The following is a 27,075-nucleotide window of genomic DNA, read 5'->3' as shown; positions in this document are numbered from 1 at the left end:
CGAACCGCGGTCCGTCCAAGGCTAGCGCAGGCAAGGCAGGCACCTTACCTTTAGCACCACCGCCCGGCCCTAGGTTGTTACTTTCAATGTTATAGAGTAAAATCTCTAGACTGTGCCTGACAGCTATTTGGAACATGAAATTAAAGCTGAATTTTAAATTGCTACATCCCTCATATTAACAAACCCTGAGACCTAGGACTGCACCAAGTTTATAAAGGCCCTAATAGCCAAAGGGTTTTTTTTTAAGCTGTGTTATTACAGACCTTTTTCAAAGCAGTCTGTACACACAGGGGACATTTGAAAAAAGTAGCACATGTAAGAATAGATGCTTGAAAAAATAACCTGTACTCTCAGGCACTAGGGCCCTGAAAAAACCATGGTTTTCTGACCATGAAGCAATCAGAAAATAAAAAGATGTAGCATCACTAGTTGAAACATACCTTCAGCTGACAGATTACTGATTATTTACATGGATTCAAATATTTAACTATTCACTTTTCTTAGAGCCTTTCTTAAAAATTACTCAGATGTGGGCCCAGAGAGATAGCACAGTGGTGTTTGCCTTGCAAGCAGCCGGTGACCGAAGGTGGTTGGTTTGAATCCAGGTGTCCCATATGGTCCCATGTCTGCCAGGAGCTATTTCTGTGCAGACAGCCAGGAGTAACCACTGAGCAAGCCGGGTGTGGCCCAAAAAAATACTCAGATGTATAAACATACATTTGCATAGATTCGGGTATTCTTTGTCAGCTTGTTACTTTTTGTGTTTTGGGGTCACATCCAGCAGTGCTTAGGGGTTACTCTGGGCTCTATGCTCAGAAATTGCTCCTGGCAGGCTCGGGGGACACTATAGGGATGCCGGGACAAGGCAAACACCCTACCTCCATGCTCTCTCCAGCCCCAGTTTACTTTCGATAGGACTGTAGAGTACAATTGTCTAGACTCTAGCTGACAAGTATTTGGAATTTGAAATTTAAAACTAAATTTGATTGTAAAATGTAGTCTCTGGATAGAGGTAAAAATATGTCACTTTCTTTAAAGTTATACATCTGTTAGCCTGTGTCTATTGCTCAAGTGTGGGTTATGTACCTCCCAAAAAGACACATGTACCCATTTGATAAAACATCTGCTGACCCTAAAACTCCCCAAAACCAAATCTGAAAGACAATTCTAGACATGCATGTTTATCACTTTTGCCCATGACTGAAGTTTAATTTTTCCCCTTTAATATTAGCAGCACCATGTCACAAGCCTTTTTACTCAATATTTCTCTAACAAGCTAACCAGGTACAAGCAGAATTTTATATTCATTTGTAAATTTTAGTTGGGGGCAGTTTAGTTGAGAAAGAAAAATAAAGACATACAAAATGTGTAAATTTTAACTCATCACTTGTATAATATAATACGTTGTAAAGTGTCTCAATAAAAAGGTTTCAAGAAGAAATCACTGCAGCAAAAAGTTTACCTGAATTCAGGCTTTATTATCCCAGGTCTCAATGTGGTTTTTAAAATTACTTTCTCAGAGACTTAGAGCTTGGTACCATATATTATAGGATATGCTTCTCTGCCCTGGCCCAGAGTCATGGGATAGTGCTGTTCAGATAACTTGGCACCATTCTAGTCTAAGAGGCCCAATTTGAAAAATTCACATTTGTGAAAATAAAAATCACATTTGTTGCCAGAAGAAATCTGAGAAATTAAAGAGATTGAGGAGCTAAGTCTGAAAAATATGCCCTCAAATTAAAAATAAATTTACTAAGTCAGTCAAATCTACTCTCCAATAAAATACTTGAGTACCTTTCACAGAGGACCAAAGCTACCATAAAAGTACTCTGTAGAGGGGGGGTCTGAACAAGTAGGTACAGCAGGTATAGTTGCCTTGCTCTCGACAGACCCAGGTTGGATCCCTGAGCACTGCCAGGAGTAACCTGAGCCCCAAAACTAAAACAAACGCAAAATAATAAAAACCCTACTTTGGTTCAAATGTGTCCATTTCTAGAACAGGTCTAGATCTGTCTGTGTCCATTAATTAGCATTCTAACACTTTGAAAAATTTACAGAAATAAGGGTCTTGGTGATAGGAGAGCACTTGCGTTTAACACAGCCAAACCTTACTGATCCCATACCACCCTATAGCACTGAGCCCACCAGGAGCAATCTCAAACATGGAGCCAGGAGTACACCCTGAGCATCAATGAGTGTGGCCCCTCCAAAAAAACTTACAAAACCAAAAAATTAAAGTCTATGTAAATATAAACTCTCCACCTGCATTTTTAAGAAGTATTTCTAATAGCTCTGTGACAAATAATCATTTCACTTCTAGTCAAACACAATCCCTGACACCCAATACAATCCCAGGAACCTAGCAGAAATTTGCCAGGTACAGAAAGGAAAAAAAGACAAGTAAGCTTTGTAGGAACTGAGCTAGCATAGCAAGGGTAAAAGGAATATCACCAGTGTCACATTTTTCTAACTCAGGTTTAACTAACTTAAGACACTCGAATTTCCTTATGTAAAGACACTTCTCACATTCCCTTTCCAAAGCCAAGGCACAGTATAAATCAACTTAGAATAGGGAAAACTTACCAATGATATGAAACAAAGAAATTGTTTCAGGTTTTTAAATCCAGACACTAAAAATTGCCTGAGGTACAGAAAATTGTTTAGGAACATTAAGTAAAACAAGTTTGTAACTAATCAGAATCTGTAGGTTTGCTTTAAAAACCTGCATGAGGGGCCAGGTACTCAGCAGAATGCCTGCCTTACAGACCTGAGTTCATGACTTGATCCTTGGCAAAGTAGGACATCTTTGGCGCACAAAATAGTTATCCCAAGAAAGCATTGCAACCAAGTATGAAAGACCTGTGAGCACACAGCAATAAAAGTATGCACAAGCATTTAGGGTGCCATGCCTATCAAGTATTTGGGAATGGCACTGGTTGTCAAAAGGATAACTGTTCAACTTGTACAGCAGATTAGGCACTTAAATCAGGCTTGGTCCCCAGAACCACCTTGAGGAGCCAGGGCTAAGCCCTGAGTATTGCCAGGTGACCTTGAAAGCAAAAAGAACTGGTCAGGATAGGAAAGAGTTCAATGGATTAGAGCACATTGGAGACCATTACCATTAGCACATGCACCCTTCTTGATCCCTTGACTCTAAACCTCACCTGTGATGATGCAATTTCAATTGAAGTATAGTTGGTTCTATTTGAAGCTGAAGCCAGATTTTAAAGCAAAGAGCTACATAAATGCTTATCTTGCATGCCAACATTTAAATTATTAAAATTTAGTCTAATAATTTGATCATCCAACTAAGCATCTTCCACTTGCACCTAAATAGTCTGACTTCCAACACTGGCAGACATACCACCAGATTCTATCACTTGGGAGTTTCTTCCTGGCTAGTCTTGAGTGGCTTAAAGCTGTTTCCATTTCCATCTGAACTAACTCCCGCCTATGGGTTTGAGGCACTTAAGAGCTTGCTTATTTTTCTGAGCCCTGCAAAACTCACTTTCATCCAAAAAACTTCAATAGCACCTAATTTATTAAATTCCCGAAAGTAGAATTCTAAAGGTTTCTTAGCAACTTCTCCTTAAGACCTTTGAGTTAAGCAATGTGTTAGTCAAAGCAGTATGGATATAAGTCATCAACAATCCAAGTATCAATAGGCTTACCTCTGCCTTAGTACTTCTGTGCACAAAACTCAAGGAATAAAGTATACTGTATACAAGGATAAAATTGAATATACTTTTGGAATTTTAGGCAGACCCAAGTGGAAGATGTAGTTATGACTAAAAAACCTCCTGGACTGTATATGGCTGTGATAGCACAATAATCTTCAATAGTGTAGCTGAGCCAACCCATCTACTAGGTTGTATACAACACTTTTGGGGGGATAGGTTTGAGCCATACCTGGAGATGCTAAGGGATTACTCCTGACTGCGCTCAGAAATCGCTCCTGGCTTGGGGGACCATATGGGATGCCAGGGGTTGAACCTAGGCCAATCCTCCTCCGGCCCACAACTGAAATTAAAATCCTTATAAGATTAATGCAGGGGCAAATGCATTAAAATCAAATGCTACCCAAAAATATAAAAAAGGGAGCCAGATAACACAGCGGTAGGTTGTTTGCCTTAGACGCTGAAGGACATCTGGTCCCCCAAGCCTGCTAGCATAGAGCCAGGAGTAACCCAAGGGCTGCAGGGTGTGACCCAAAAATCAAAATCAAAACCAAATGCTAGCTTTTGAAAATGTCCAAAATTTTCTATAACAAGCTTACTAGATTTTACCATAAAAGGAATGTTGGTCATACTAAGCATTCTAAAACTTATTTATCCCATCTAATTAAACACTGGTATTATAAGAATGCAGACTAACCAGTTCTAACTCAAGTTCTTAGCTTATAGATCTCATCAATCTCATTATTTGGTTAATAATGTCAAGGGAACTCATCTTACTGCCCAGCCCCCCCAAATGAAACACCAAAATGACAAAGTGCCAAAATTCTTAATTTATTCATTTCTTGCATTTGAAGTACTCCTCGATGACATCTTTGGCCTGTGATTCTTTGCCATAGTCCTTTAGGAAAAAAAAAGGAAAAACTGCTTACTAACATTCAGAAACTCCAACTTGTCAAGTTACCAAGTGTTCCATGCAATTTCATGTTATAAAAAGGCTAGCCTCAAAAATTAAAGAAATAACATGTAAACTTCTGTAGCCACTTTCAGGGACCTTAACAACCTCAATGCCATTAAGGCTCGTATCATGGCTTTACTATTGCCAGCTATTTTGAAAATTCTGCCAACACATTCAAGAAAGCAGATTTATTTTGCTGGCTTCACTTGCTATTCCTAAAAGCCAGAGTACATATAATCTAAGTCTAACCCAAATAGTAAGTTTAGATCTGCTGTAAGTTGTTTTTAACTTACCTTAACCACAACACAACTGCAGCCAACCACTTTACGGGGTTTTCCCTCTCTGTCAATTTTACAGAGGCCGACCCATTCTCCTAGTTTTTTATTGTCATCAACCTGATACATGAAGCAAATAAAAAAAAAAGGTCAATCGTATTTCCACAACAAGCACAACTACCAAACAATCCATAAAGTAGCTGTAATCAGTTGGGTGACATGGCAATTTCCTCACAGCAGTTCAGTAGAGGGAGCCAGTTGTCATCATATACAGCAAAGATCTGTTAAGTATTTCTTCAAAATACCTAACCTTATTCAGTTGTCAATAAGCAGTTTCTGTGGCACTTGGCAAACACTCTAAGGCAGGGGTCTCAAACTCAATTTACCTGGGGGCCGCAGGAGGCAAAGTCGGGGTGAGGCAGGACCGCATAAGGGTTTTCGCTTGCTGAATATTCGCAATAAAAAAAATCGATCACTAAGAAAAAAAACCGTATTAAACATTTGCATATCCTGAAGGGAACTGCTCGGGGTATGCGAATGTTTAATGCGATTTCTATTGCGATTATTCGGTAAGCGAATAATCGAATACTGTGATATTTGAAGGCCAGCCGCCGGCCACAATATGGCCTCGAGTTTGAGACCCCTGCTGTAAGGCCTACAAACTTCAGCTAAAAATCCCCCTTCAAATGAACCCGATATTCAACATACCTTAATGAGGTTTATCTGGTGTTCAGCACAAAGTGCCTCCACCAACTTGACATACATGGGTTCATCACAGTTGGATGCAAGCACACAAAGATGGGCCTGGCGCCTGGAATACAAAATGCAGAAGCCAAGTGAGCTGTATAGATTCACCACTATCGCCCTTTACCGTTTTTGTTTAGGCCCTGAAAGAAAATGCAAAGCAGCACATAACCAAAGGACAGGTCGTGATATTATACACGTTTCTGGAAAGCATCTAGCGACAGATGTTCCGTAACTCAGAACAAACTTGCTTTGAACAGACCAAAAATAGCATTTCCTTACAAACGCAAAGAATGTTATGTTCGACACTAACCCCCAAGATAACCCCCACTAGACCCCAGACACTCCTGGCAAGGTGTGTCATCTCCACTCTTCCCTCAACGCACGTGGCTTTTTAAAACCCCTTTAACCGTTCTGCGCAACTCGGCATCAGGTTTTGCCGTTGCTGGGTCAAAAGCAACCAAGTTTGTGTCTGGGCCTACAAAGCAGCCCACGGCTCCAGAAGGTACTCTCCCGCGACCTTCTCCGTTCCCCCAGAGGAAGTTGGTTCCGCAGCCCGCAGGTTTGTCAGACGTGGAGTCTCACTCATGGCGGAGTGCAGGGGTATCCGACATCCCAAGTCATCACGCAAACGCTGCAGCTGCGAGAAGGGGTCGCCCTGGAGAGTGGCCCCGGAGAGCGGCTCCGAGAACCGCGTGTCGCTCGGGCCCGCGCCCCCGCCCCGCCCGGCTGCAGTCTGGCCCCGCGTCCCGAGCCGAGCCACGTACTTGTCCAAGGCCTTGGCGGCCTCGCGGATGCCGCGCGCCAGCCCGTCGTGGATGAGGGCGGTCTTGAGCACCTCCTGCAGGGCCGTGTTCACGTCCATGACACCTCCGGCAGCGATGCCTTCCTCGGCCATGGCGGTGGGCGGTCACGGGGGGAGCCGAATCTTGAACGCGCTGGAGGAGCGAGAGGAGCTGGCGTCAGTCCTGCCGGACCCGGAGGCCTCGCCTCATTCGCTCCGGCCCGAAAAGCGAAGCGAGGGGAAGCGAGGCCGAGCGAAGCGAGCGCCGCCATGCCAGCCCGGGCCGGCCTCCTTACTTACCACGCGCCTCCGCGTACTCCCGCGGCGGCCGGGAAAGAGGCCCGCGCGCTGCGCGGGACGGTATTTAAGGCGGCCTGAGGCCCCCGGGGCGCATGCGCGTCGCCTCCCAGGGACGGGGTGGCTCCGGCAGTGCCGGATGCAGACGCTCTGTTTCCGGAGGGAGGCGGCCTCGGAGACTCCCGGTCCTCGGCAGGCGTGTGCGCTCCGCGTATCAGGCACGAGCGAGGACAGCTTGGAGCTGCCTTCCCGCCGTGGGCGTGGCCTGCCCGCGGAGGCCCCGAGAGCGCTTCTACGGAGGGCGAGAGGGCGAGCGACGCTGCGCAGCCGGCGTGGGCGTGGGCGTGGGCGTGGCCTCGGCCTCGCTCTGTGCCCTTTCCCTGGGCCCTACGCTCGTCCCGGTCCTTCCTGTTGCCTCGGTTCCCGAGGCTCCGCGCGCGGCCTGCCTGCTCTTCTCTTCGAAACCCCTCGAGGTGTGGGCAGCGCCGGCTGCGGACGCGCTTTGCTGGCGGCCCACCCGGAGTGCCAGGGAGGCGGTTGCTCTCCCTGCTCGCCGTCCCGGATCCCAGTGCAGGAGCCGGCGTTTGCTCGCCTTGCGCCGTGGAAGCTGCTGGCCCTTGCAAACTTCAGATTCGGGAGGGAAGCCGAGCTAGGGGAGGCGGGCGGGATAGTTGACCCCAGGGGAAAGACAGTCAACGAGATTCCAGGACTTTGGGATCGTTTCTGATCGCCCGAACCCGCTCAGTTTGAGAGTGCGACTCTTTTTTTTTTTTGGGGGGGGGGGGTATTTTTTACATTTTTAGTATTCCAGCATTAGTGTTGAGGTTGTGCACATCTCCGTACCATCTAAACAGAACTTGGTATTTAAAAGGATTTCACATCCTTCTCATCAGAGGGAAGGGAAAATGTGTGCCTGGGTGTCGTTTAACCCAAACATGCACGCGCACAGGGGCTTGCCAAATTCTTTGCCACACCTATGAGTAGTCTACAAAGTTCATCTAGACACGAGTCTGTGTGTGTTCCTGAGATAGAGCCGAGATTTTTACCCGGTATTAAATGTTATACCTGAAATGGTCAAATATACTTTTTATAGCCACATTTTCTACCTAAGATATAGTTTTAACTTTAAGTAAGATGGTCACAACCAACATGCAAAAATTCTCAAACAACTTGCTGAGAAACTCCTACAATGCATTTACCGCATTTTCAAAGTCTGTATTCTTGACTGAAGTGCTGTTCCCAAGGAGCCCGAGCAGAGTGCCGACTCTGGGATGTAGTTAAAGGGTGTCAGACCACTGGATAATGTTCGAATATCTCCAGGTTCTATCACCAGACACTGCAAAGATAAGAAGATATGTCAACTTCCTATCTGTAGCCTGTTCTGTGTTGTTCATTTAACTTGATTCATTCCCACTCCTAAAAAGCTGGGGTAAATTCTAAACTGTAGAACATTTATTCCTGCCCCTTTTGTGTTTGTAGAGTTCTGTTGAATTGGGGGCAGGGGCTCACACCTGCCAGCCCTCCGGGGTTACTTCTGGCTCTGCTCTCAGAAATCAATCGCTCCTGGCAGGCTCGGGAGACCACATGGGATGCCAGGAATCGAACTACTGTCCACCCTGGGTAGGCTGCATGCAAGACAAATGCCTCAACCCTGTGCTATCTCTCTGGACCTTGGGGAGATTTTTTGTTTAGTTTTAGTGGGTAGCCACACCCTGTGGTGCCCAGGGATTACTCCTGGCTCTCATCACTTAGGGATCACTTCTGGGGGTTCTAGGGAACCATATAGTGTCACTGGAATTGGTTCAAGGCAAGAGCCCTTCCCACTGTTTTATAGTTCAGAACTAGGACTTGAGCCGAAGATGTTAAGCTCAAAGGCCACAGGAGAGGTAAAAACCTACCTTTGGGGATAAAGAGGAGGTGAGACAGGGCTTTTGACAGTCTTTGAAAAAGCTCGCAGAACCAGTGTTCATTAGTAACAAGGAAGGAAGCATGAAGTCTTTTTTGGAAATGAAAAGAAATATGTAAATAGTTTTAGTAAACTTCTCAACAAAGGTAAAGGTTAATAAACTCAGCATAGAGCATACTATAAACTCCCTTTCACTTCCTCAAAATACCATAGGGAGGAGTTGTCACTTATGATAAACATGAGGAAAATGGGGAAAGTAATCATTAGCCAAATTCACAGTTTGGGGAGAGCAAATGGTCCATTGGCTGTTTGCAGTAGTTATTGATGCCAATATAGTACCAACCAAATATGATTTCTTGTTTTGGTTTTCTGGCAGCTCATAAGCTCTTTGGTAAAACAAGTATATACATACATAACAAAAAATATTTGGCTTCACTTGGCAGTTCTTGCACTCTAGTCCTTGAAGGTATCCCAAACCTTGGGAGAAGCTTATATAGTACTTTACTTTTTTTTTTTTTTTTTTTGGTTTTTGGTTTTTGGTTTTTGGGTCACACCCGGCAGCACTCGGGTTACTCCTGGCTCTATGCTTAGAAATCGCCCCTGGCAGGCAGGGGGGGGGGGGGCATATGGGATGCTGGGATTGGAACCACTGTCCTGCATGGAAGGTGAACACATTACCTCCATGCTATCTCACCAGCCCCGTACTTTACTATATCACACTAACAAATGTCTTGGTTGGGGGGGGGGGGGGATATATCTGACAATACTCAGGGGCCTGTACTCAGGAATTACACAGCGAGCCATATGGAATGTCAGGGATCAAATCAGAATTGGCTGCATACAAGGTAAACTCCATACATGTAATACTATCACCCCGGCCCTCAATGAATGTCTTCTATCGTTGCAAATTAACAACCGGAGAGACATATTCTTTTCGAGATCTATTTAGAAAAGCAGTTCTGATCCCAAGTATAAAATTTCAAGAACACATAGGTTCAGAATGATAGTATAGTATAGATCGTAGGGCATTTGCCTTGCACCAGGTGGACCTGGGCTCTGTCCCCGGCATCCCATTATGTTCACTTGAGCACTACTAAGAATGCAAAGTCAGGAGTGACTCTTGAGCGTTGCTGGGTGTATGACATCAAGTCAATAACAAAAGAACAACAATAAAATAAAAAAGTCTGGCACACTAGGGTTTTAAGACTTTAGCATGAATAGTCTTAGTTCACTCATTTAAAATAATTTCCTCACAGTGTTAGGTATTGCCAAAGTTCCATCTTTGAGGAATTATATACAGAACAAAAAAGCCAAAATTAGAGCCTCATTGCTAGAATGTCATTTTTTTTTCTTTTGTGTTTTTTAGGGGAGCCACACCTTGCAGTGCTCAGGGGACCTTTTGGAAATCATTTCTGGAGGTGGTTGGGGACCTTTGCAAAAACTAGAATGACTCAAAAGCAGGAGTCGCAACCTCGTGGCCCGAGGGCCATTTGCAGCACTCCGTACAACATTTTGTGGCCCGCAGCCGGCCTTCAAATATTGCAGTATTCGCGATTATTCGCTTACCAAATAATCGCAATAAAAATCGCATTAGTAAGAAAAAGATCGCATTAAACATTTACATACGGGCCCGGAGAGATAGCACAGCGGCGTTTGCCTTGCAAGCAGCCGATCCAGGACCAAAGGTGGTTGGTTCGAATCCCGGTGTCCCATAGGGTCCCCCGGGCCTGCCAGGAGCTATTTCTGAGCAAACAGCCAGGAGTAACCCCTGAGCACCACCGGGTGTGGCCCAAAAACCAAAAAAAAAAAAAAAAAAAAAAAAATTCACATACCCCGAGCAGTTTCGTTTGGGGTATGCAAATGTTTAATGCGATTTTTTGCGATTTTTTCCTTACTAATGCGATTTTTTTATTGCGAATATTCGGTAAGCAAATAATCGCGAATACTTTGCGCCTAGCCCAGATGTCATTTCCGCTGCTCCTGCCCGCTGTCCCTTGCATTATCGGAGGCCGAAGGGAGAGAAGTTTATTACAGAATTAGATTTTGTCATACCTTCATCATCACTTCATCAAAGCCTGCAGTGAAGAGAAAGATTGATGACGAGCACAGACAATTCCAGGAAAAGTGGGAGACGCAGTATTTCTTTGTCGAGCACAGGGGCATCCCCACATGTCTTATTTGCTCAGAGAAAGTTGCAGTGCACAAGGAATACAACTTGAAACGCCATTATTCAACTAAACATGCTGAGGAATGTGAAAAATATCAAGGAAATGAGAGAGTCAAGTGGGTTGCCAGTCTTAAAGCATGTCTAATGAGGCAACAAGATTTCTTCAAGAAAGCAACTAGAGAATGTTGCATCAGTCGAAGCTTGTTACATGATTAGTGAGATGATTGCTAAGGCAGGGAAACCATTCACAGGAGAGTTAGTTAAAAACTGCATGTTACAGACTATAAGTATTATCTGTCCAGAAAAGAAAGGTCAGTTTAGCAAAATCAGCCTTTCTGCCAACACAGTGGCAGAGCACATTTCTGACATGTCAAGTGACATTTATCATCAACTGTGTGAGAAATCAAATGTTTCGATGCATACTCAGTTGCTCTTGACGAGGGCACAGATATAACAGAAACTGTGCAGCTCACAATTTATGTCCATAGTGTTGATTGCAATTTTGAATTGACAGAGGAGCTGCTCACAATAATTCCAATGCATGGCCAGACCACCGCTAATGAGATATTTTGGCATCTATGTGATGCCATTGAGAATGCAGGTTTGCCGGGGCCGGTGAGGTGGCGCTAGAGTAAGGTGTCTGCCTTGCAAGGGCTAGCCAAGGAAAGACCAGGGTTAGATCCCTGGTGTCCCCTATGGTCCCCCCAAGCCAGAGGCAATTTCTAAGCACTTAGCCAGGAGTAAACTCTGAGCATCAAACGGGTGTGGCCGGAAAACCAAAAAAAAAAAAAAAAAAGAGAGAGAGAATGCAGGTTTGCCATGGAAGAGGTTTGTTGGAATAATAACCGATGGAGCACCATCGATGACAGGGAGGAAAAATGAACTGATGGCACTTGTTCAGAAAAAACTTGAAAAGGAGGGTGTAGAGAAGGCCAATGCTCTTCACTGCATTATCCATTAGCAGGTCCTTTGCAGTAAATGCCTACCATGTGACAATGTGATGTCTGTTGTGAACTGCATCAACCAAATCAGATCCAGGAGCTTAAAGCACAGGAGGTTCCGTGCTGTTTTAGAGGAAATGGAGTCAGAATATGGAGATGTGCTCTATTTTATTGAGGTACGTTGGCTCAGCAGGGGAAATTCCTGAAAAGGTTTTTTGAGTTGAGAGAAGTGAAAACCTTCATGGAGAAGGATGGGAATGCTGTTTCTGAGTTGAGTGATCACAAATGGCTCATGGACTTAGCTTTCCTTGTTGACATCACACAAAAGCTGAATGTACTAAACAAGATGTTACAAGGCCCAGGGCAGCTTATCAGTGCTGCCTATCACAATGTGAGAGCATTCTCCACAAAACTTGTGTTATGGAAATCCCAGCTCTCTCAGACAAAACTTTGCCATTTCCCAGCATGCAAGGAACTTGTGGATGTAGGCATACCATTCAGTGGTCAGAAATATGTTGATGCTATTTTTAAGCTAGAGAAGGAATTTAATCACAGATTTGCAGACTTCAAAAAGCACAGAGCCACTTTCCAAATTTTTGTGGACCCCTTTTCCTTTGATGTGCAAGATGCCCCTCCTGTGCTTCAAATGGAGCTCATTGACCTGCAATGCAACTCTGATCTCAAAGCCAAGTTCAGGGAGATTAGTGGAAAAGCAGAAATGCATGGGCAATTTTTGAGAGAATTGCCCACCAGCTTCCCTGAGCTTTCCTGAATGTTCAAGCACACCATGTGCCTTTTTGGGAGCACATATTTGTGTGAAAAGTTATTCTCCACATTGAACTTCAAGAAGTCAAAGTACAGGTCTAGACTTAATGATGATCATCTTCAAGCCATACTGAGGGTCTCAACTGCTTCCTCTCTAAAGCCAAATGTGGTTCAGATTTGTGAGAAGAAGTGCTGTCAAGTCTCTGGCAGCAAGGAATAGGCAAAAGATGCCATGTTCAGAAGAACTGTTCATGATCTTCACTCAATGTTCTATTCATGTTCAGAATAAATAATTAAAACTGTTAATAATGACTTTTGAGGACTTTTTTTGTGAAATCCCTTATGCAGCCCTGCCTCACCCCAACTTTTCCTCCTGTGGCCCCCAGGTAAATTGAGTTTGAGACCCCTGCTCTAAAGCCTATCCTTTCTCTGCAGTTTTGCATAGCCTGTAAGATCCAGTACCCCAAGAAATAATCCTGGGGCTGGAGCAATAGTACAACAGGTAGGGCCTTGCTTGCATGTGGCCAACACAGGTTCGATCTCTCATCCATACGAACCCTTGATCCTTCCAAGTGTGATCCCTCAGTGCAGAGCCAAGTATAACCTCTTAACACAACTGCGTGTGCCCCAAAAGCCAAAAGAAAATAGAAAAGGAAAAATAATACATTTAGCCCAAGGCAAAATAGTACATCCAATAAGTTTTTATCATAGAATCATCACATTATAGTAAATTATTAGTTGATATCTGTTTTTTCTGCTAGAAAGTAGAATGTCAAGCTATCAGCTATATGGCTTCAACCAGAAATCAAAACTAATACTTGGGCATCCTCTTACACTCAATCTCCCTAGAGGTCCATCAGTGTGGCGGATCGAAGTCTTAGTTGTATCATTGGAAAAGAGATCATCCTCAAATGTCCTACTGCCAAACCTTTAACTCTCTCTCCATATCTTCAAAGGAGGGCCTCTGGATGATAAATTTACATTAATGAAGACCACTGGGCCGAATTCTAGTAGACACTAAAATTATACAACTTCTTTTCAAAAGGCACTTTCCCCCCCGCCCCCCCCTCCCCCGATTTCTTCCAGGCTAGGGAGAGTAGCTCTAGAGGGTGGAATTATCACTAATTAGAATGCTAAGATCCCCAACTTCCAATGCCAATTATTTTTAAATGTATTTGCACCCCTGTGTTCTCTCAAGTCATGCAGATTGAATCTTCCCCCTTCACTGAGAAATGTTTATCATTAACTAAAAAATAAGCAACCAACTTGGGAAGGCATTTAGGACAACTCTTTACTACACTGCACTGAAAACCTGACTGACCTGACTTTGAACGCAGTTTATGCAACTGAACTCATCATACTATACTATCTCCTTAATGAAAATGGTTTGCACTGTGGAAGAGTTTATCATAAACATATAGTTCAATGACACCAAGCTTATTTACAGTTCTAAGCTTATCTATTTATGTCTGTGACTTGACACAGTCATCTCACTGATCCATTTCCCTGAAAGGATCTACCAGGTGGCATCCATACCTCAGGATTTGCTCTTTGTCCTGATAGGACAAATGAAAATGAGACTATAATCAGAAAATCAACTATAGATCACTGAAAGAGGAAGACTGTTTCCCCTTGCTCTCTGTGACTTGGTTCCATTATAACTGAGTTATTCCTGATAGGAACAAATGAAAATGAGACTATAATCAGAAAATCAACTATAGATCACTGAAAGAGGAAGACTGTTTCCCCTTGCTCTCTGTGACTTGGTTCCATTGTAACTGACTTATATCTACATTTTTTTATATTTCTGAAAAGTTCACAGTTTAACACTTTCTCAAGACCAAAAATTCTGCCCCAGCAATCTTGGGCACACAGGGGAACTGGAGATAAGATACAATAAGTGACAACTCAGGCAGATGGTTAATGGATAACCTAAAAAGCCATAAATAAAAAGATAGCCCCAACATTCTAAACGAAAGTACAGATAGAAAAGTAAGTCTTAACCATTGTGGGTGTACCTATTTGAGACCCTGAGACCCACCCATTTCTGGGAGGGGTCTTGGGAACCGGATAGTAGGTGTAACCTTACCTGTGAGACCCTCCCATTCCTGGGAGGGGTCTTGGAAAAGTTAGATAAGGCTTGAACCAAGGGAATTCGGCCCCCCTTTTGGCTCTTTGCCCTTTCTGCACTGCTGTGCGCTCTGGCTTCTGGGTTTCTGTGTTCTGGTCTTTGACCAGCATGGAGCCCAAAGGGAAGATGGCTAACAGGAAATAAGATGCAGGGCTAGCAAAATATTGCTGTGCTTGAAAGGTTATGAATAGGCCACACACACGTGGTGGCTAGGGCTTGAATAAAGTTGTTGCTTCCTAACGCCTGACTGTGAGTGAGTGATTTCACCTGGGCCTGGGACTCGCTGACTGCATGGAGGTTGCAGAGCCACGTGGACTGGGATGGCACGGAGAGAAATCCACCGCCATCCAGCCCCATCGTTAATTATTTAATACAACATCTTGGCGCCCGAACAGGGACCTGAATCCTGGACCCAAAAAAACAGCAAATATGGTGAGATTTCTGCTCTTCTGTTTAATTTTCGCTCTGTTCACATGCAGTCAGCCCAAAGTGTATGGCCACGTGGAGCCATGTTCAAAGATGGCCGTGACCCCTTCTAGGGGCAAAAGGGCAACTGAAAGGAGGGAAATGAAAGCTTGCATCACCTCCAGCCTAGGCCCAGGCCCAGAACTTAAACTTTGTTACAAGAAACAAAAACCTCGGCCTGTACAAAAACTGATTAAAAGCTTAAATTGGAAACGGAGGAGAAAAAAGACTGTATTTAAAGTGTCTGATTTTCTGAAAATAACCTGCACTTGAATTTGGATTTCAACTTTGGAAATTTCAAACTGAACTTTTAGTTTAAATCACTTGGAACTCTAAACATCCAAAAGCGCCCTGTAAAGAGGTGGGCCATAAACTGCTTCCAAATTGCGCCCGGAGGAAAGAAGCGGCTCGGCTCGGCTCAACTGGGCTGGGCTGGGCTGGGCTCAGCTTGGCCCGGAAAAGCGAAAAACCTGGAATCCACCCTCCAGCGAACCGGCAGCGGGCAGCAAAACCTGCAACCTCATGGTCAACAGAACCGTCTACGGGGCCTGAAACTATAAAAGGAAGCCACGTGGTTTCCTTTGCTTGGCAGACATTTGGGGGCCTCCACAGGCATCCCCTGACGGCTTGCCTCGGCTGAGGTGAGTGTTTGGGGGCCGGAGTTGCGGATCAGGCTGACTGCTGGACCCCTAGGCCCGGCAGACATTTTGGGACCTCCCCCAGCCTGCATCAACCTGGGAACTTTGACCTCATTCAGCATTAATCTCTTCAAGGCGTGTCTCGCTGAGGCTGTGTTTTCTGTTGGAGTTGTGGATTGTGCTGGTTTCCTTTGCTTGGCAGACATTTGGGGGCCTCCCCAGGCATCCCCTGACGGCTTGCCTCGGCTGAGGTGAGTGTTTGGGGGCCGGAGCGCGGCCGCTCCGCTGCGCTTCGCGGCTGCGCACTCCGCCTCGCCAATGAGTACCACCACAACACGTAGAAAAACCCACAGCATAAGCGAGACAATGGGGAGACTACGCAAACCAACTTCAACCATAGAGAATGAAGATGGAAACCCTGATGACCCAACAACGACCAACTACCTAAGCAGTCTTTCAGAAATGGAGTTTAGAGACGAAATATGGAGGTTGCTAACAGATATCAAAGAAAGTATAAATCAGAGCACTAATAAAAATCAAGAGAATATGAAGATAGAAATCAGAAAACTCCAAACTGAAATATCAGATCAGATAACAGGTCTGAAAAACTCAGTAGACGAATTGAAGAACATAATGGATGAGTTTTCCAACAGGTTAACAGCAGCTGAGGATAGAATTAGTGCTTTAGAAGACGAGATGCATAACAACTTTACACAGCGGAAGAGATTAGAAAAAAGCCTCAAATCAAATGATCAGACAATGGAAAATTTACTCAAAGAATATGAGAAGATGAAAATAGAAGTCTTTGATAAGCTCAACAGAAACAACTTTAGAATCATTGGAGTTCCAGAGACCCAAGAAGAAAATCTTCAGGAAGAATCAATGGTTAAGAACATCATCACAGAGAAACTACCAGAGCTAAAGAAAACATGTGACCAAATCCTGCATGCCCGAAGAGTACCAGCTAAAAAAGACCCCAGTAGAAACACCCCAAGACACATCCTAGTCACCATGATGAAACCCACCGATAGAGATAGAATACTGCAAGCAGCAAGATCGAAAAGGGAAATTACATTCCAGGGAGCATCCTTGAAATTTACAGCAGACCTGTCACCAGAAACACTCAAGGCCAGAAGGCAGTGGTGGGACGTAGTGGCAAAACTCAATGAAATAAATGCTTCGCCAAGAATATTGCACCCAGCAAAACTAAGTTTCAGGTTTGACGGATGTATACACGGCTTCACAGATAAACAACAGCTCAAAATCTTTGCAGACTCAAAACCAGCTTTAAAAGAAAAACTGAAAGATCTACTCTAAAAACAAGACAGAACAAAAAACACACCAAACTTCTACACAAAGATGGCAATAAATCCCATGACAATTATTTCTCTCAATGTCAATGGACTAAATGCACCAGTTAAGAGGCACAGAGTGGCGAAATGGATCAAAAAACTGAAGCCAACCTTCTGCTGTCTACAAGAAACACACCTGAATAGTCAGAATAAACATAGACTCAAAATCAAAGGCTGGAGGAAAATCATTCAAGCAAACAACACCCTTAAAAAAGCGGGGGTGGCCATACTAATATCAGATGACACAAACTTTATACTCAGAAAAGTTGTAAGGGACAAAGATGGATATTATGTACTAATCAAGGGATTTGTACAGCAAGAAGAAATCACTCTCCTAAACATATACGCACCGAATGAGGGTCCAGCAAAGTATTTAATACAATTGTTGACAAATCTGAAGAAGGATATCAATAATAACACAATAATTGTGGGAGACCTCAACACAGGCTTGTCAACACTTGATAGGTCAACCAAATGGAAACCCAACAAAAATATACTAGACCTGCAAAGAGAAATAGATGAAAGAGGCCTAGTAGATATATATAGGGCACTCTATCCTCAGAAACCTGGATACACATTCTTTTCCAATGTACATGGATCATTCTCCAGGATAGATCATGTGCTGGCACATAAAACATACCTCCATAAAATAACAAAGATAGACATTTTGCAGGCTGCCTTTGCTGACCACAAGGCTCTGAAGTTAGATGTGAACTGCAAAGGGACACAGAAGAAAAAATTTAACACCTGGAAGTTAAACAGCCTCATACTCAATAACCAGTGGGTCCGAGATGAAATCAAGGAGGAAATCAAAAGGTTCCTGGAAACAAATGACAATAAAGACACAAACTATCAGAACTTATGGGACACAGCAAAAGCAGTACTGAGAGGAAAATTTATAGTTTTGCAAGCACACATCAGGAAGGAAGAAGGAGCTTACCTGAGTAGCTTAATGACACAGCTAATAGAACTAGAAAGTGCTCAACAAAAGGACCCAAAAATAGGGAGACAGAGGGAAATAACAAAGCTGAGAGCAGAAATCAACGAAGTGGAAACCCAAAAAACAATCCGAAAGATCAACGAAAGCAGAAGTTGGTTCTTTGAAAAAATAAACAAGATTGATAGACCATTGGCAAAACTCACAAAGCAAAAGAAAGAGAGAAACTTGATAACGCATATTAGAAATGAAAAGGGGGAGATCACTACAGATACTGCAGAGATTCAAAGGGTATTCAGAGAATACTTTGAGAAACTCTATGCCACTAAATATAAGAACCTGGAAGAAATGGATAAATTTCTGAACTCATATAACCTTCCACGGTTGAATAAAGAAGAGGTAGCATATCTAAACACTCCCATCACTATTGAGGAAATTAAAACTGTAATCAAAAATTTACCCAAAAACAAAAGCCCAGGCCCTGATGGATTCACGAATGAATTCTTTCAAACCTTTCAAGAGGAACTACTACCAATTCTGGCCAGGCTCTTTTATGAAATCGAAAAAACAGGAATACTTCCAAATAGCTTTTATGAAGCCAACATCACCTTAATACCAAAACCTGATAGAGATGCTGCCAAAAAAGAAAATTACAGACCAATATCCCTGATGAACACAGATGCAAAGATCCTCAACAAAATCCTGGCGAACAGGATCCAGTGCCTCATCAAGAAGATCATTCACTTTGATCAAGTAGGTTTCATCCCAGGAATGCAAGGATGGTTTAACATCCGTAAATCTATCAATATAATACACAACATAAACAACAACAAAAATAAAAATCACATGGTCATATCAATAGATGCAGAAAAAGCATTTGATAAGGTTCAACACCCATTCTTGATGAAAACTCTCAGCAAGATAGGAATAAAAGGAACCTTTCTCAATATAGTCAAAGCCATCTACCAGAAGCCAGTGGCAAATATTATCCTCAATGGAGAAAAACTAAAATCCTTTCCTCTAAATTCTGGTACAAGACAAGGCTGTCCTCTCTCACCACTCCTATTCAACATAGCACTGGAAGTACTTGCTATAGCGATTAGGCAAGAAAAAGATATCAAGGGAATCCAGATAGGAAAGGAAGAAGTCAAGCTCTCACTGTTTGCAGATGACATGATACTCTACTTAGAAAACCCTAAAGACTCTACCAAAAAGCTTCTAGAAATAATAGATTTGTATAGCAAAGTGGCAGGATACAAAATTAACACACAAAAATCAATGGCCTTTTTATACACTAATAATGATAGGGAAGAAATGGACATTAAGAGAACAATCCCATTCACATTAGTTCCACACAAACTCAAATATCTTGGAGTCAACCTGACTAAAGATGTGAAGGATCTATACAAAGAAAACTACAAAACACTGCTCCAAGAAATAAGAGAGGACACGCGGAAATGGAAACACATACCATGCTCATGGATTGGCAGGATCAACATCATTAAAATGGCAATACTTCCAAAAGCATTGTACAGATTTAACGCGATTCCTCTAAAGATACCCATGACATTTTTCAAAGAAGTGGATCAAATACTTCTGAAATTCATCTGGAACAACAAACAACCTCGAATAGCTAAAGCACTCCTTGGGAAAAGGAATATGGGAGGCATTACTTTCCCCAATTTTAAGTTGTATTACAAAGCAACAGTTATAAAAACAGCATGGTATTGGAATAAAAACAGACCCTCAGATCAGTGGAATAGGCTTGAGTACTCAGAGAAGGTTCCTCAGACATATAACCACCTTGTTTTTGATAAAGGAGCAAGAAATCCTAAATGGAGCAGGGAAAGCCTATTCAACAAGTGGTGTTGCACAACTGGTTAACCACTTGCAAAAAAGCGAACTCAGACCCCCAGCTAACACCATATACAAAGGTAAAATCCAAATGGATTAAAGACCTTGATATCAGAACTGAAACTATAAGGTATATAGAACAACATGTAGGTGAAACACTCCAGGACATTGAGACTAAAGGCATCTTTAAGGAGGAGACAGCACTTTCCAAGCAAGTGGAAGCAGAGATAAACAGATGGGACTATATTAAGCTGAAAAGCTTCTGCATCTCAAAGGAAATAGTGTCCAGAATACAAAGGCCACCCACTGAATGGGAGAAATTATTCACCCAATACACATCAGATAAAGGGCTAATATCCAAAATTTACAAGGTACTGACAGAACTATACAAGAAAAAAACAACTAACCCCATCAAAAAATGGGGAGAAGAAATGAACAGACACTTTGAAAAAGAAGAAAGGCTAATGGCCAAAAGGCACATGAAAAGATGTTCAACATCACTAATCGTCAGGGAGATGCAAATCAAAACTACTATGAGGTACCACCTCACGCCACTGAGATTGGCACACATCACAAAAAAGGAAAACAAGCAGTGCTGGCGGGGATGTGGAGAGAAAGGAACTCTTTTTCACTGCTGGTGGGAATGCCGTCTAGTACAACCTTTATGGAAAGCGATATGGAGATTCCTTCACAAACTGGAAATTGAGCTTCCATACGATCCAGCTATACCACTCCTAGGAATATACCCAAGAAACACAAAAATACAATACAAAAAACCCTTCCTTACTCCTATATTCATTGCAGCGCTATTTACAATAGCCAGACTCTGGAAACAACCAAGATGCCCTTCAACAGATGAGTGGCTGAAGAAAATGTGGTACATATACACAATGGAATACTATGCAGCCATCAGGAGAGATGAAGTCATGAAATTTTCCAATACATGGATGTACATGGAATCTATTATGCTGAGTGAAGTAAGTCAGAGGGAGAGAGAAAGACGCAGAATGGTTTCACTCATCTATGGGCTTTAAGAAAAATGAAGGACATTTTTAACAGTATCTCAGAGACAAGAGAGATGAGGGCTGGTAGGTGCAGCTCAGGACATGCAGCTCATCACATAGAGTGATGAGTGCAGTTGCAGAGATGACTACACTGAAAACTATCATAAAATGTGAATGAATGAGGGAAGTAGAAAGCCTGTCTCGAGTACAGGTGTAGGGGGGTAGGGAGGAGGGAGATCTGGGAAATTGGTGGTGGGAATGTTGCACCGGTGAAGGGGGGTGCTCTTTACATGACTAATCATACAACTATAATCATGTTTGTAATCACGGTGTTTAAATAAAGATAAAAAAAAAGAATATATTTAAAAAAAAAAAAAGGAAGCCACGTGGTAAGATCAGCGTGGAACAAACCAACATCTGAACTTTAAAAGTTTACAAAAGCCACGTGGTAAAATCAGCGTGAAACAAATTAATCATCTAAACTGTGATTTTAGGTGTAGGAACTAAGCGGATAGTCATATATTTCACTCATAGTTGGTGATGGGATAAGTTTTAGTTAGTTAGTGGTTAAAAAAAAAAGGGAGGTAATACAGTTTAACATCTAATTTCTAACCACCTGCATCTTTGTCTTAGTCATTTTCTTTATAATTTAAATATGTTTTGTTGTCTTTCATAGCTAATATTTTCAATTGCAAATTACTGTGTATTTTAATGTACTTAGCCTGTTTTTAAAATGTATGTTATGCATGTATGCTGAAGTACTTGTGTATAGAAAAGGTATAGGAACAATAAAGTTCCCCCAATATAGTTTAAAAGTATAGGAACATGAAAGTTCCAAAATAGTGCTTGGTAAAAAAGCATTAATAGAGTTTTAGGTTACAGGTGTAAAGTATATTTTGCAAAAATATGTTTTTGAAAAGGGCTGGTATATTAATTTTCACTCTATTACGTTGGTGCATAAAAATATTAAGAAAAGGAGGAAATGTGGGTGTACCTATTTGAGACCCTGAGACCCACCCATTTCTGGGAGGGGTCTTGGGAACCGGATAGTAGGTGTAACCTTACCTGTGAGACCCTCCCATTCCTGGGAGGGGTCTTGGAAAAGTTAGATAAGGCTTGAACCAAGGGAATTCGGCCCCCCTTTTGGCTCTTTGCCCTTTCTGCGCTGCTGTGCGCTCTGGCTTCTGGGTTTCTGTGTTCTGGTCTTTGACCAGCATGGAGCCCAAAGGGAAGATGGCTAACAGGAAATAAGATGCAGGGCTAGCAAAATATTGCTGTGCTTGAAAGGTTATGAATAGGCCACACACACGTGGTGGCTAGGGCTTGAATAAAGTTGTTGCTTCCTAACGCCTGACTGTGAGTGAGTGATTTCACCTGGGCCTGGGACTCGCCGACTGCATGGAGGTTGCAGAGCCACGTGGACTGGGATGGCACAGAGAGAAACCCACCGCCATCCAGCCCCATCGTTAATTATTTAATGCAACAAACCATAGCAGCACAAAGAGCCTAAATCAGCCAAACCAACTTTTGATCTGTCAGACAAAGAGAACTCATAGTCTGTAACTATCTAGTCACTTGATAAGTAACACAAAGACCTAGCTTTCATATATATACTTATTATTGCTCCATTCCCAGTATGGCTCTTTCTATATATATAAAATACATTTTTATATATTTTATTTATATATAAATTTATTTTATTATTTTATTAATTTTTATATTATTTTATTTTATTTATATATATGTACATATTATATAAGAGCTATACTGGGAATGGAATAGTAAGTAAGGTGTTTGCCTTGCACTTGGCAAATACAAGTTTCAATCCAGGTATCCCATTAGTTTTAGTTTTCCAATGACCTTTGAGCATGGCCCAGTGTGCCTCACCCAAAATTTAAAAAAATAATAGACATACTTAACTTAGACATATACTAAACTCCTCTCCTACCATGGAGTTACTTTCTCTTACTTTCCAATAAACTTTTCTATTTTCACATTGAATCTGTGCATCTTTATTACACATAATAAAACTATTGAAGAACCTGGAAACTGTGGGTGAAAACAGAGAGCCATTATCTCTACTCCTGCATTAACATGAAGAAATTAAAAAAATATTACAAAGATAAAAACTATCAATAGAGAAGGTGTGCTGAAAGGTGATAAAGTGTTTCTTTATGAAAGCCAATCAGCTACAGTACTGTAAACCTGTATACAGTAAACTATAAGCAGTATATAAATATGTTTGTTATATATATGATTATATATTGCATAGATGCATATATAGAAACTATAGTACACAGATGTTTTTATATATCCCTATATAAAAACAACTGCCCAACAAAGATCTTTAGACTCTGACCAAAGTTTTTTTCTTGTTTGTTTGGTTGGGGGGGCACATGTGGTGGTGCTCAGGGGTTTTTCCTGATTGTTCTTTTTTTTTTTTTTTTTTTTTTTTTGTGGTTTTTGGGTCACACCCGGCAGTGCTCAGGGGTTATTCCTGGCTCCAGGCTCAGAAATTGCTCCTGGCAGGCACGGGGGACCATATGGGGCACCGGGATTCGAACCGATGACCTCCTGCATGAAAGGCAAATGCCTTACCTCCATGCTATCTCTCCGGCCCCTCCTGATTGTTCTTAAGAATCACTCCTGGTGAGCTCAAGGAATCAAATCAGCTCTATGCAAAGGAGTGTCTTACCTGCTGTTCTATTGTTCTAGACAAAAGTTAGTCTAACACCAAAGTTAGTCATGATGGTAAGATAACCCTTAGTTATATTGTTTTGTTTTGTTTTGTTTTAACCACTTCAGGTAATGTTCAGGCCTACACTCCTGACTCTGAATTCAGGGATCACTCCCGGCAGTGCTTGGGGATCAGAAGGGATGCTAAGGGTCAAACCCAGATTGACCATCTTTCTGGCACCACCCTTGGTTTTTAATTTTGTTTGTTTGTTTCGGTGGTGCCTCCTGGCTCTGTGCTCAGAAGTTACTCCTGATGGTTCAGGGGATCATATGAAATGCTGGTAATCGAACCCGAACCAGCCATGTGCAAGGCAAACTTCAACCCATGTCCTATTGCTCTAGTCCCAGCCATTGATTAATTTTAACTGAGTAAGGAGATGTCTGTGCAGAGGCCATGACTCCCACTGTGCTTAGATTAAAATTTCAAGAAAAGTTGCAACCCAATCACACAGTTTACTAAGTAAGCCATTTGGCTTAAAATGGTGACTACCTGAGTATGATCATTAACATTTGATTTGGGGGGGAGGACTTAGGTCTTATAAATTATATACTTAATTACATTCCAGACATCAGGTTTACAATTAAAATAATCTCCATGATACATTGGATTCTCACAAAGGTTTCAAATGCATTTTCACAGTTGTTAATCATCAACCAAATGATCCCTTAAGACTGGAATTTGGAAAAGAAGTCAATATCTGACTTAAGGTTCATGATCCTGGAACTGTGACATGTGAATGTCACAAAGATGAAACATAAAGGCCATGATTTATCAATCGCAAAAACACGAAAATTTCTCAGATCCTGTGAGAACTGCAGAGCTTCATGGGGAATGACTTTAAATGTTCATCATATATATTTCTTATAGTCCCCCCTAGTTTGGTTACCTTGCCGGAAATATTCCTGTTCAAAATGTAATGCATTACTAGCAGAAAGGAAGAACACGAGAACTGATGTACTTTTTTTGGGGGGAGGGGGGTTTGGGTCACACCCTGCAGCACTCAGGGGTTACTCCTCGAAACACCATCCTTCTGCATGCAAGGCAAACACCCTACGTCCATGCCATCTCGCCAGCCCCGAGAACTGATTTTCAATAGAAAGATTGCCATTTAACCGGTGAAGGGGGGTTTTCTTTACCTGACTGAAACCCAACTACAATCATATTTGTAACCAAGGTGTTTAAATAAATATATTAATATATAAAAAAAGAAAGATTGCCACTTGGGTGGGATGGGGGACAGAGAAGAGAAAGGAGAGGAAAGCGAACACCAAGACAATATTGGAGGGAAGTAGTCATTGGGGGAGGGAATGGGGTGCTGAAATAGGGAACAGTGTTACTTAATGAAGTCCAATCAGTAACAGAACTGTGACTCACAGTCTCATAATTTGGCGGGGGCACACCTGGTGATGCTGGTGATACTCAGGGGTTACTCTGGCTCTGAACTCAGGAATGCTCCTGGTAGAGCTCATGGCACAACCATATAAGTTGCTGAGAATCAAACACGGCTCAGCTTCATGCAAGGCAAATGCCTTACTTGGTGTATGTACACTTTTCATCCCTCAACAGTGTTAAAACAAATTGTTTAAAAAATGCCTGCTGTACAGGTAGACTGATGAATGGGAGGGAAACTGAGGTCACTGTTAGGAAGAAGAGAACACCAGTGAAGAAATCCAATCAAGGAAACCAAGTCATTCCTGATGACTAAAAACCAAATTTTCAGATTTTACACATTTCTGGTTTTGTGTGCCAGAGGGTTGGAGTACATTAGCAGCCATCATGTTCTCTGTCCAGCGGATCAGACACCCTACCCCCAGACAGGCATTTTCATTCAAGTTTTGTGACTCATGAGACAGACCCTCTTAACAGCCCAAGGCCCCAGGTAGGGGCCTCTAGGGGTTGCACTTCCAGCCACTCTGCTTCTCTTGCTCACATTTTTCGGCTCCGGTAGAACTTATTTCCAGTGGACTATTCAGCTCAGATGGACAACAAAGTCTGCCTATTTCCCACCACCAAGAGAAATACCGTTCAAAAGATTAGCCTGGGGGCCGAAGAGCCAGCGGAGCACAGCGGTAGGGTGCTTGCGTTGCACGCAGAAAGGCGGTGGTTCGAATCCCAGTATCCCATACGTTCGTTCCCGGAGCCTGCCAGGAGCAAATAATGTCTGAGTACAGAGCCAGGAGGAACCCCTGAGCGCCGCCGGGTGTGACCCCCGAACAGAAACCAAACAAACCCCCCAAAAACATGAAATCAAAAGCTCAGCCGGAGCCTCGTGAACATGGCCCTTTCCTTCCCTGGAGGCAATGAACACCTCTCTTCGCCCTCCCTGCGTTCTCCGTGCCGGTCACACTCGCTCTGAGACCGGGGTGGGGGGTGCCACGAGGGCGGCGGTCGGCTCTTTCCACTTTTAATGTGGCTCTTCCGCGTGCCGGGCGGCCGCTCCAGGAGTCAGGACTCTGCTCCTAGCCCGTCAGTGCGCGCCCTGTGTGGCTCTCAAAAGAAATCTCAGTCGTGGCTTTGGCGAGATTTGGCTCCGTTGAGAGAAAAGCTCGCCCACCACTGAACCAGGGCGACTCAGACTCCCCGATCCCAGCCCCCGACACCGCAGAGAGCGGGGACGGAAGACTCGAGTGTGGCCCACACAGGCGCAGGGCCAGAGACGAGTCGTGACCCCGAGCCACCCGAGAGTGACCCGGCTCCACCCCCGCTCCGCCTCCGGGTCGGGCGCGCCGCGGACGGACGGACGGACGGACGGACGGACGGACGGACGCGGGCGAGGGCCGGGCTGTCTCCGCCGTGGCCGTGGCCGAGGACGCGGCCCGGGTGCCAAGCGCAGGCCGAGGCCGATCCCCGGGAGCCGCGATCCCCGGCGCGGGGCTCCGCGCGCTGCCCATGGACGCGCCGGGGGACGCCGAGGGCTCGAGCCGCCCTGGAGGTGAGCGGGAGCGGGAGCGGGCGAGCGGACGGCTGCGCGGTGCGGTGCGGTGCGGAGCGCGCGCTGGGTGCGCTGCGTGGCCCTCCGAGGGCGCCGGGACTCGGCCGGCTCCCGCGGCCTTTGCTTGCAGAGCCCGCCGGGAGGGAAGCCGAGGCCCCGGTCTCGCGGGGCTCGGCTTCGGCGCCTTCGCCAAGGGGTTAAGTTCGGGGTTTCTGGGTGCAGAATCCGGACGTTTCCGTCTCCCCGGTCCTGTGGGCCTGCAGCTCTGCTCTTTGAAAGCACCTGCGCCCACGCTCCATCCCCAGGAGCGTTCCACACGGATTGCTGTTCTTTTTTTTTTTTTTTTTTTTTTTTTGTGGTTTTTGGGTCACACCCGGCAGTGCTCAGGGGTTACTCCTGGCTTCATGCTCAGAAATTGCTCCTGGCAGGCACGGGGGACCATATGGGACGCCGGGATTCGAACCGATGACCTTCTGCATGAAAGGCAAACCTTACCTCCATGCTATCTCTCCGG

General features: G+C 43.7%; 1 protein-coding gene and 3 non-coding genes across 5 annotated transcripts; all 4 read right to left on the bottom strand.

Annotated features, from left to right (window-relative positions):
* Positions 1–4,486: 4,486 nt before the first annotated feature.
* Positions 4,487–6,771, bottom strand: RPS12 (ribosomal protein S12). 2 transcript variants are annotated; one of them, XM_049788761.1, is made up of 5 exons: positions 6,736–6,771; positions 6,419–6,589; positions 5,616–5,718; positions 4,926–5,027; positions 4,487–4,575 (listed from the first exon to the last, which is right to left on the bottom strand). In XM_049788761.1, the coding sequence occupies exons 2-5, from the start codon at positions 6,547–6,549 to the stop codon at positions 4,513–4,515; spliced, it is 399 nt and encodes a 132-aa protein (XP_049644718.1). In that variant the 5' UTR covers positions 6,550–6,589; positions 6,736–6,771; the 3' UTR covers positions 4,487–4,512. The 2 variants fall into 2 exon arrangements, with proteins under 2 accessions (XP_049644718.1, XP_049644717.1); XM_049788760.1 differs by having other exon boundaries at positions 6,732–6,765.
* LOC126031422 (small nucleolar RNA SNORA33) lies at positions 4,707–4,835 on the bottom strand. Its single transcript, XR_007503298.1, has one exon. It is a non-coding gene; the product is annotated as a small nucleolar RNA SNORA33 (small nucleolar RNA).
* LOC126031436 (small nucleolar RNA SNORD100) lies at positions 5,107–5,182 on the bottom strand. The gene has a single exon (XR_007503311.1). It is a non-coding gene; the product is annotated as a small nucleolar RNA SNORD100 (small nucleolar RNA).
* LOC126031881 (small nucleolar RNA SNORD101) lies at positions 6,214–6,284 on the bottom strand. The gene has a single exon (XR_007503690.1). It is a non-coding gene; the product is annotated as a small nucleolar RNA SNORD101 (small nucleolar RNA).
* Positions 6,772–27,075: the final 20,304 nt, after the last annotated feature.

The sequence above is a fragment of the Suncus etruscus genome, chromosome 15, assembly GCF_024139225.1.
Source record: "Suncus etruscus isolate mSunEtr1 chromosome 15, mSunEtr1.pri.cur, whole genome shotgun sequence".
NCBI lineage: Eukaryota > Metazoa > Chordata > Mammalia > Eulipotyphla > Soricidae > Suncus > Suncus etruscus.
This window is presented reverse-complemented; position numbering and strand designations above follow the sequence as displayed.

What these genes read in the sequence shown, in the direction of transcription:
- RPS12 (XM_049788761.1), bottom strand. Translation starts at nt 6,549, where the DNA reads ATGGCCGAGGAAGGCATCGCTGCCGGAGGTGTCATGGACGTGAACACG. An exon ending in GCCGCCAAGGCCTTGGACAA is followed by an intron (nt 5,719 to 6,418) that starts GTACGTGGCTCG and finishes TTTGTATTCCAG; the next exon opens with GCGCCAGGCCCATCTTTGTG. An exon ending in GCAGTTGTGTTGTGGTTAAG is followed by an intron (nt 4,576 to 4,925) that starts GTAAGTTAAAAA and finishes TTTTTCCTAAAG; the next exon opens with GACTATGGCAAAGAATCACA.